Source organism: Garra rufa, chromosome 3 (assembly GCF_049309525.1).
Source record: "Garra rufa chromosome 3, GarRuf1.0, whole genome shotgun sequence".
NCBI classification, from domain to species: Eukaryota; Metazoa; Chordata; class Actinopteri; order Cypriniformes; family Cyprinidae; genus Garra; species Garra rufa.
This window is the reverse complement of record NC_133363.1, coordinates 45,107,214-45,118,400: the sequence shown is the minus strand read 5'-3', so window position 1 is coordinate 45,118,400 and position 11,187 is coordinate 45,107,214. Positions and strand designations below refer to the sequence as shown.

The window sequence follows — 11,187 nt, the reverse complement described above, 5'->3', positions numbered from 1 at the left end:
TCTGCCTGCTCTGACACCCCCGTCCCATCAAATCACCCGCTTCAACACTACCCCAACCCAGACACACACACACACACACACACACACACCATCCCTGATATACAGAGTCAAAGTCACTAATGCTCATTTCACCTATAGACATACACTGTATGCTTTGGTTGCTTTGACCTGATTCATGATAGAGAAAGAATTCTACATTTTTAAAATTAATTTAGGAAATGCTGTCCACCAACTGTAACTACAGTTGAGGTCAAAAGTTTACATACACCTTGCAGAATTTGCAAAATGTTAATTATTTTACCAAAATAATAGGGATCATACAAAATGCATGTTATTTTTTTATTTAGTACTGACTTGAATAGGATATTTCACATAAAAGATGTTCAACATTTATAAAAATGACCCTGTTCAAAAGTTTACATACACTTGATTCTTAATACTGTTGTTACCTGAATGATCCACAGCTGTGTGTGTGTGTGTGTTGTGTGTGTGTGTGTGTGTGTGTGTGTGTGTGTGTGTGTGTGTTTAGTGATAGTTGTTCAAAAGTCCCTTGTTTGTCCTGAACAGTTAAACTGCCTGCTGTTCTTCAGAAAAATTCTTCAGGTTCGACAAATTCTGTGGTTTTTCAGCAACAATGACTGTATGATTTTGAGGTCCATCTTTTCACACTGAGGACACCTGAGGGACTTATATGCAACTATTACAGAATGTTTAAATGCTCACTGTTGCTTCAGAAGGAAACATGATGCATTAAAAGCTGGAGAGTGAGAACTTTTTGAATTTGAATATCAGGGTAAATTTAACTCTTCTGGGGAACAAGTATCTTCTGTAGCTTATCAAAGGCAGTACTAAATGAAAAAAATATGATATTTAGGCAAAAAAAAAAAAAAAAAAAAAAAAAATGTACACATCTTCATTCTGTTCAAAAGTTTGCATCGTTTTTCCTTCTGGAGCGTCAGTGAGCATTTAAACCTTCTGTAATAGTTGCATATGAGTCCATTAGTTGTCCTCAGTGTGAAAAGATTGTTGGCCAAAGAATTTGTGGGACTTGAATTTTTCTGAAGAACAGCTGACAGTTTAACTGTTCAGGACAAACAAGAGACTGATGAACATCCATCACTAAACAAAAAAAAAAAAAAAAAAACATGGATCATTCAGGTAACAACACAGTATTAAGAATCAAGTGTATGTAAACTTTTGAACAAGGTCATTTTTTTAACTATTATTTTCTCTTGTGGACTATAAGTAAACGTCTTTAATGTGAAATATCTTATTCAGGTCAGAACTAAATAATAAATAACATGCATTTTGTATGATAATTAACATTTTGGTGTACGTAAACTTTTGACCTCAACTGTAAATTGATCAATACATTATCTGTCATCTCTAGGGAAGAGCTGGGATGCATGGAACACCTTTGTGATTTTGCTTATGTAGAAAATGTCTAAATGTTTCAATAAATTCTGTCTCAAACATCTTATTAGTCATATTTTAGTGTCAATTAAATGTATAACTTAATCATGTGAAAAACAAAGCATACAAAGGCCTTGCTATATAAATGTAATGGTGGTATGTCATACATGTAACAGCGAACTAAAAAGCTCTATATTTTATATTTACATACTAATATTAGTCAATACAAATCTAAGTACCAAATATATTTTACAGATTATGAAGGACTGCTTTTAAGAGGGATACTGTATCAGATTACGTGAACACCACCAAGCAAGACAACTGTTAAAAGCATGCCAACATTAATAAAAAACACCTTTTTAATGAATATTTATGCTGTTATATATTATATTTGCATACAACCAGGAACAATTTAGAATAATTTTTTGTAAAACTTTACAATAAGGTTCCATTACTTCATGTATTAAATAACATGAACAAACAATGAACAATACATTTATTACAGTGTTTATTAATCTTTGTTAATGTTATTTAACGAAAATACAGTTGTTCATTGTTAGTTCATGTTAATTCACAGTGCATTAACTAATGCGAACAAGCACAACTTTTGCTTTTAATAATGCATCAGATGAAATTAACATTAACTAAGATTAATAAATTCTGTAAAAGTATTGTTCATCCGTAATTCATGTTAACTAGTTAACTAATGTTAACTAATAAACCTTATTGTAAAGTGTTAGCTACTTTTTAATATTGCTGTGAAAACAGGTCAAAAAACAGCCACAAAACTTAACATCTGAAGGAGAGAAAACAGTTAAAAATGTATTTTATGTATTACAAAATAAAAATTATGGAAGATTCAAGGAAGATTTTTTTACTAAGTTAAAAAAATAAAAATATCCACATGGATGGCTGCTGAAGCAATGTGTTATTTTGAGAATATAAGGATACAATTGAATTGCATTTGCAAATAGCAGATATCTCTATTGGTGGATTTAACATTAACATTTCAAATATTGAAAGTAATGCTTACTTCTAAATTGTATTAATGTAATTCCTGAAATGCATCTTTTAATTCATATATTTTAAAGCATAACTATCGTACTTGCACTAAAACACTGTTTTTGTCACATACATTATGGAAAAGAACATTACTGACAACATCACTCGGATACACCTTTAGCCACTAGCACATCAGTAATTAGCACATTGAGAAATCAGCGTCATCTTATTTCAACATTCCCACTATGACTAAAGAAAACAGGTATGCATCATTATCACCTCTTAGGTGAAGAATTAAACATTTTTCTAAAGACGCTCGCTCATTTAAACATGGAGACAACGCCACTGGGTAATTCATGACACATCAGGTACGAGGAAGACATTTTATTATAATTAGATGCTAACTAGCAAGATAAAAACAGTACAGGATCTCGGTCAAAGTCCTGATAATGAAAATCATCAGAGAAGTAATGTCATACTACAGTGTGTTCTACGAAATCCTTAAGGATGCTGGTGATTTTAATCAACACAAAGCAGCCAGACTGTATTGTATGACTGTTTTGTTTGAGTGAGTGAACAGACATGCCTTATTCTTTTCTCTCCGAGCCCTAATTGGCCCAGTCAACAGCAGCCCGGCCACATCAGCGTTATATACTCAGACACATCCATTTGTTTAACAACCTCGAGCGTTTGAAGAAGACAGATGAAAGGGGAGTCTTGGACAACTGCATTAGAGCCTCCCGACCACAAAAGAAATACCCTGCTTCATTAAAATGATAATACGGAAAAAAGACCACAGCCCACGTGCGTACTCTCTGAAGTACACAAAGCCACGTATTAGTCTGCGCTGCTACAGTAGATCCCCCCCCCCTTCCCAATCAAATCGAACTGTCATCTGAGGAGACAGGTCATTTACATTCATGATAAAATGATCTTGCATTTTTTATTTGTCTTGGAAATTAAAGACTTACTTAATCATTGTGGATGGAAGTGGGGGCCCGGGCGATGTAGTCATGTGTTTCTGATTGCATTAGGACTGATGTGGCGTGGCGTGATGGATATTTAATAGTTAAGCTGTCCCTCTGTATCATGTCATGGGCCCCTGATGCGCCCGTTGCTCCGCAGTATGGCGGCGGTTGCAGGATAGCTTTAATTATTAGGACGATCATGGGAGTAGGTCTGGAAGAGAAGGAAAAGAGAGAGACCATCATGAACAGCAATTTTACCTGTGAAGGTAAAAGATACTTGTGACTTATGACATTGGTGTCAGAACTTTTAACCTTTTCAAGGGAAAGTTCACCTAAAAATGATAATAAACCCTCATGTTGTTCTAAAGCTGGATTTCAAAAGAAGATATTCCAAAAAAATTCTTTGAAAATAGCCCATTATTTACTCACCCTCAAGGCATTCAAGGTGTATATGACTTTCTTCTTTCAGACTAATACAATCAGAGTTATATTAAAAATTGTTCTGGTTCCTCTAATCTTTATAATGGCAATGAACAAGTTCTTTAACAGTCCAAAAGTAGTCCAATAAAGTGTATCCATCCATAATAAAAAGTGCCTCACATGGCTCAGGGGGTGAATAAATATTCATATTTAACATGTAATAATCACTTTTCTCTAACAGTTGTAACTTTGCTTCCTTTGCTCACGTAAACAAACGCTGATTTTCACGAGACTCACAGGTGCATTTGTCCTACGTCTTCTGCCCGGAACAGCTTCCGTGTACAACTGTTAGCGCAAGCTAGATTAAAGGGATTATTACGTCTTAAATATACAGAAGGCCTATATCATGTGAGGCACTTTTTATGGATAGATGCACTTTATTGGACTTGTTTTAGACTGTTGAAGAGAAACACCCGTCTATTGCCATTATAAAGCTTGGAGGAGCCAGAACGATTTTTAATATAATTCCGATTGCATTGGACTGAAATAAGGAAGTCATATACACCTAGGATGCAGTGAGGATGAGTAAATAATGGGTTAATTTTCATTTTTGGGTGAACTGACCCTTTCAGTGCTGTTTTGGAACGTAACATTATGCATGCTGTAAATTTCTTTTTTTTGATAATCATATACACACTATCATTCCAATGTTTATTAGTCTTTACTGATTGCAAGAAAGGCTTTTAGTTAGCAAGGATGCCTTGCCTTAATCAAAAGTGGAATTTAGGACATTTATAATGTTACGAAATGTTACTTTCTATTCATCAAAAAACCTTGAAAATAATGTATCACATTTTTTTTTACATTATAATAAAACAAAATGATTATAGGGCACAAAATCAGCATATTAAAATTATTTCTGAAGGATCATGTCACACTGAAAACTTGAGAAATTGCTGAAAATTCAGCTTTGCCATCAGAGGAATACATTTTAAAATATATTAAAACATTTTAATAATAATAATAATAATAATAATAATAATAATCATTATTACAGTTTTTACTGTATTTGAGCTTCTGAGTATTTTTGATTAAATACAGCTTGAGTAAGCTACTGTAAAATGATTTTTTGATCCTGCTTGATATTGATACAATTTATCTGTTGCAGAGGAAATGGCATTAGTGGTGTGGCTTTGGGAGGCCATAAATGTCATTCACAAAGTGAAAGTCAAAAAAAGTACAAATAAATTTTGTATTTGCAGAAATTATAGGGATTACAATACTGTGAACTCTAAAGTTGTACAAGTTTTTTTTTTAAATATATATTTGTAGACCACCTCATTCTGCACAAATATGGTGAAACACAATAGCCGCTTTATGAGTTAATAGTAAGAATGAAGGGCTGCTCTCGCGGTGGCATCTTTTTTTCTCTGCCGCCTGAAACAGATGATGGGCCATCTGCTAGAGGACAATGCTAATCACAGGGCGGCGCGCAACGCTGGTGTGGATGAATGGCCAGGCTGGGCTCTCACATGTCGAGTGGCTCGTCCCACAATGCCGAGCGCCGGTCTGCCAAGTCCAGTCCTCTGCTCTGGCCCTGCCTCTTTCCTGTACCCACGCTCCCGCCAGACAGCCACCACACACATGCCGTTTCCTGTCAATTCAGGAAGTTTTTGGTTGTGGTCCCACTGATCCCACTGACACAAATGGGTAACAACATGGATGTTTAGTCATTTCCTACTTCCTCGTAGAAGTTACGGGTCAATGACTATTCTCTAAATGATCACTGATGGGTTACATCTGCATACTTTGAGGGGTTTTCTTTTTGTTTGGATTTCATGCCGTTTTTTCCCGTCTCTCATCTGGTATTGAAGAATCGACTGGTAGATGCGTCAATTGAACTCAATTATCACAGTTATTATCTTAGAGAAGCCACTCTCGCGGTTTTAGAAAAGAGCGATGTTTCACACCACGCTAAGCGGATACAGAAGCCAGACGTCCCAAACACAGGCAGTTAACGTTAAATGGAGTATTACATTCTTCATCCGTCGATATTTCATGGGTGGGCTCCGACAACCGACACGATCGCCCTTCCAACCACCTCGACTACAAATATAGCCTGCAAAAATCAAACAGCCATCCTCTTTCTCAGCATTAACGTTTACAACACCAGGAAATTGGTCCTTAATTCCTTTATCCTCTGAAAATGTGGGAAGCTAATCAGGCCTTACACATTTTTATGAGCGAATAAAAGCCAGTGCCAGGTTTGAGCGCTGCCTTGCGTTGGGTGCAGAACATTGGTCCTGTCCTCATGTTCACGATGTTTTCCAGCTGTGGCTGAGGCTGCACTGCAACACTGTGCGTTTGGTTGAAGAAACAACACCAACTAGGCTTCCAGTTTTGCTTGTGTTGCTATTGTAGTGTGTGTAAAAGCAGATGTGATTTTGTAACAGTGGTGTCCCCGTTCCTTTCTGATTAGGTGTGTCCTCTTAAAAACGTCACAGCTGTGGCATTTTATGTGTATTTACAATGATGGATATACAATGCCACAAGCAGAAATTATAGGGAATGCTGGTGATTAACTGAAAAAGTCTTGCAATTTGGAGCTTGTTAAAGGGATCGGGAGTGTTTGTGGAGGAAGCCAGATTGTAATGCCCCTCGGTCTCCATTTTGGGCCTGAGGCTTGGTTTACTCTGGCTGGAAAACCTTGCAGATGTCAAAAACATTATAGCGTAACTGGTTAAGGATAAGGTACTTACATTTGCTTACATTCATAAATCAATAATTTAGAACATAATTTCAATTAACGAATTAAACTATTAAAGTTCCAGCTAATTGTTATAAGCCTTTTGCCTTATGAGTTTGGACAAATTACAATTAATATATTAATTTTTCTTTTAGCATGGTTTTAAAACTTTGATGTAGGGAGTATCTCTTTCCGTTCTTTTCCGCCGTAGCACTTCATTCTAATGTACCAGGGCTTAGCAAAGCAGATTCCATGTAGAAAATAAAAGCCCAGACAACTGCATTACTGTCCGACCTGTCAGGTTCTTTAAATATATGCTCAATCCTCTCTGCCAAGCCCTTAAAAGCAGTGCTGGCAGAGAAAGCAAACTGGGAGTGACAAAAGCACGTCGTTTGGGGGGCTGTGATTTTAGTTGAGGAGAATGGACTTTTAAATGTATTTTTATACATTCACAAGGAGTTCATTCTGTTCCCCATGAATCAATAATAAGCAGTGTGCCACAGACCCGGGATACAATTATCCACCCTGAAGAAGCTCACCTGTCACAATGATGTCTGAGGAACTGAATATGCTGTCAGGTGTAATGGCGTTTATTTTGCTGTTTCCACAGAACCAGGGCCTGCGGCAGCTCTAACACGGCAGCTTCTTAGGATTCACAATCAGGCCTAAAAGAACATGATTGTATATACACTACACACTGATGTACTGTATGTAGCTATACTAAAGCAATGCAAATTCCATTACCACAAAGTGTTCATTTTGTCAGCTAATTGTTAATTTAGTCTTAGTCTTGTTCAAATTTTAGTCGACTAAATGTCAGAGCAGTTTAGTCTAGTTTTAGTCAGTGGAAACTTGCACATTTTCATCATATTTCCATCTTAACTTATAATGGTAAAAATGATTTTAAAAATTTGCATGTTTGCAGTGATTGTTTTTGTTTGCGAAATTAATTTTTACATTTCATCATGTTGCTCTTTCACCAATAAGCATAAATCAGTAGAATATCGACTTATATGCATGGTTTATTTTACCTCTTCTAGTGTACAGATTTATAACAGGATATCAATTAGGTGCTAAATAAACACCAAAGACTTTAGATATACACAATTGCAAACAATACAGTCGAGACCCATGACAGAGCACAGACTGCCTAAATGAAACTTTCATTTAAGCAGAATACCTCAAATGGAAATCGCTGAACTCCAGCTTACTTGTTTTCAGATCATGACGCCTCTGCAGAGAGAGTGTGTGTGAATGGTTGCAAAAAGCCTGACAGAGTACGTATCATATATCAGAAAAGCTCTGATTGGAGGATTTGAGCTCTTGATATCTGGCAACCACAAACACTCACAGTTAATCGAGTCTTGTAGAGTAGTCTGAAATGTTGGTGGCTTCACTTTTTTTTAACACAAATAAAAATGTTTTGGCAAAGTTTTCATTCTTTTAACTCCACTTTAGTCTCGTCTTTTTTTGTCAACAATATTGCATGTTGATATAGTCTCAGTTATTGTTTAATGGCCGCCTTATTTAGGGGAAATGGCTAATGAGCGTTTTAGTCAGGGGAAAAAAACTCGTTTATGAACATTTTTCAGAGTTTTCATTAACGAAATTAACATCATCACCACAGCATATTCCTTACTGTTTGTTAATGATTCTCTTGTTATTTTTCAAGATTTTTTTCCAAAAATAAATGAAAAAAATTCAATAATAAATGAATGTAAAACTATTCTTGCAAAATGAATTTAGAACAATTCTCACAAAAGAAGCATTAACATGTTACACAGACTTAAATGACTTTTCGACATTTTTTAAATTTTGACTGAAACCTAAAAAATGGCATTTTAAGTTTTTTTCCAAAAGAGAAAAACGGCCAAAAGTATGAGCTGAAAATATATGCTGTGCCGTACCGCACCGCCCGGCAGTGTGACTCAGTTTTAATGTGCATTCCGTACAGTTGCTCACGGCCAATGTGAACGCCTTACTCGTGTACCGCTTATGCTCGCACAGAAAAGCAAATTCTGCTCAAATAACGTAGCAACAGGAAATTTCTATGTAGTATACTTGTTCCTGTTTGCAATAGCACCACTGTGCTGTAACATGGTGTAGTACAGCTGTAATTGGCAATGCTGGTAAAATAGTCTTATGTAGCCAGACCTTCAGACTGATGGCAGAAGGTCTGGACGGCCAAGGCCAGCCCAAGAGACCATATGACTGGCGGATAAAGCAACCAAATTACGTTTCGTTTTGTGCCGTGTTTAGGGGGAAGAAAATATCCCCACAATAACAGACCGGTGTGTAAAACTCTTGAACGGATTTTAAAGATTTTGTGCCACGAACTTAATATTTCACATACTTTTGAAAATCTAGCGTTTAAGTGCTTATACTGGTTTTGTGCTATAGATTCACTACTTATTTAGGTACTGCTGAATAAGTTGTAGAGGAAACTCTATCAGGGTATATATTACCGAAAACAAACATGAGTTTAAAAAGAAGGGAACAGTTCCTAAAACAGAAAATTAAATGACATAAATTACAACAAAATTAATTCAAGACAGCCACTTGAAAATGATCAATAATAATTTGAGAACAAAACCAATGTTGGTGTATCTCAGTGGGCACACTTCCCTGATAGCGGTATGTACATAGTTGTCGTGTTAGAATCTGTCTACAATTTTAATGCAAGCCATCTGCTTTTGAAACAAACTTCAAGAAATTCAAAACAGAACATGTTATGCACTAAAGGGCTTGATTCCATCCATAAGGAGTCACTCTTTAGTGGGCAGCTCTGTTATGATGGGTACTGGGGAAGGTCCTAATAGGGCAGTAAATATTTGGTGGAGGGTAATGGGAGCAGATCCAACTGATTCTCAGACCAGTTCACAGCAGATGTTTGCATGTTGTGCCTTCTGGAACAGACGCTATCACTCTGTTTATTTCACTACCCTTTAATTTGCATGGTATCCTGACTACCTGATAACCAGCACCAACTAGAAAAATTCAGAAGAGGGTGTTGTGAGAAACTACTACACAAAAACACAAAGTGGATCTTATCCTTCGCATGAGAATTCATCTCACACAAGGACGCCTGACAGAGAATAATTTTTAACAGCATTAATGAGATGTTAACACTTCCTATCTGAATGGTGAAATTCACACAGTATTCCTGCTCACAACATTTCTGACAGCAAACAATCAACATTACTAAGACTGAAAAGAATATGCATTCAGTAAGTATCAATATGGCACTTACTAATTATTATATCTTACTAAAAGTGACAAAAACACAATTAAAATGACTGAAACTATAATAGTTTATATAATCTTAACGATATGAAGAACACTGGTGCACATTATATAGTGCTTTGACTCACAGCCTCTGGAAATATAGATTTCAAAGCACTTTTAGCCTCCAGTTTTAGTCAACATACTCTAATACAATAATATTAATTTTTCACACTGAAAAAATCTGATAACTAATCCAAACACTGTTGACTGACAGACTGTCTTAACACCAAAGCTAAAATTAATCACTGGGATTGAACAGTATAATTGCTCTAATTAACATGTGCAGTGACATTTGAATGCTTATATTTTCTTGGGCTTGTACATGAGCACTTGTGTGGGCTTATTTGTATTGTAAACAGAGTGTGCAAGAAGAGACCAGACATAATTAAAATCCCTGATGGAGGAATGTTAAAAAACATACGTGTTGCAAATTGCGGCCCATCTGCTGCAGTGCATGGCTTTATGAGTGCGGAGCATTGCTCAGCGGTGGGTCAGGGATGGTGCAAACTGATTGATGACAGTGGAAGACCAGGCCACTCCCATTAACATGTAGACTTCAGAGAGTGTGTGTGTGTATGTATGTGTGTGTGTGTAAAGGGGGTATTTAAAAGATGACAGCACCAGGTTGTCAAAATTAATTTAACGGCTAACCATTCGAAAATCAAAGCCAGTAGTTAGGTCACATTATTAGCATAATGCATTTTCAGGCTATTTTCCTAACATGAATATTTCCTTAAGATGATACTAATATTATAATTTCATGGAAAAACAGTATTACTTTTAAAACTACTAAATACTATACTATTAATACTATTAATAATATATATACATACAGTACAGACCAAAAGTTTGGACACACCTTCTCATTCAGGTGTGTCCCAACTTTTGGTCTGTACTGTAGATATGAATTCAACTGAAAAAACTTGTGAAAAAATATCTTTCAGGTGGTCAAATAGCAAATAACAAATAGTGGAGCTCAGCAGCCACCTACTGGTAAAAGTTATTTGTAGTTGTTTTTTTTACTTTTAAAACTGGATTTTCCAAAAGATGGGCAAAAATCTTACACTAAACCATGTGAAATTATCCATGTTATGCCCATGAATTAAAGTTAGAAATGTGGGTCTTTTATAAAGTGAATTTTACATAAAAAAGCAGTTTTTGTATAAAAACCCATTTAAAAAATATTTATTAATTTATATATATTTAAAAAATATAACTAACCCACTGAAATATATATATAAATAAATGTAACCACTTACCAACTACAATATAATATTGTCAAATTGTTTTCCATCAATCACTTTTATCTAACAGACCCAAACAGTGAAATGTGAATGCAAGTTAACACGGAGG

The 11,187-nt window shown here is 35.8% G+C and overlaps 1 protein-coding gene across 1 annotated transcript in view; it reads right to left on the bottom strand.

The window, feature by feature from the left end:
* Window positions 1-3,564: 3,564 nt before the first annotated feature.
* The window catches only part of pde3b (phosphodiesterase 3B), a 59,000-nt gene continuing 51,377 nt past the window's right edge, over window positions 3,565-11,187 (bottom strand). Inside the window, exons 4-5 of the mRNA XM_073836626.1 lie at window positions 5,336-5,500; window positions 3,565-3,594 (exon numbers count right to left, since the gene is read on the bottom strand). Coding sequence (XP_073692727.1) covers window positions 3,565-3,594; window positions 5,336-5,500 — 195 coding nt within the window. The remainder of the gene's footprint in view (window positions 3,595-5,335; window positions 5,501-11,187) is intronic.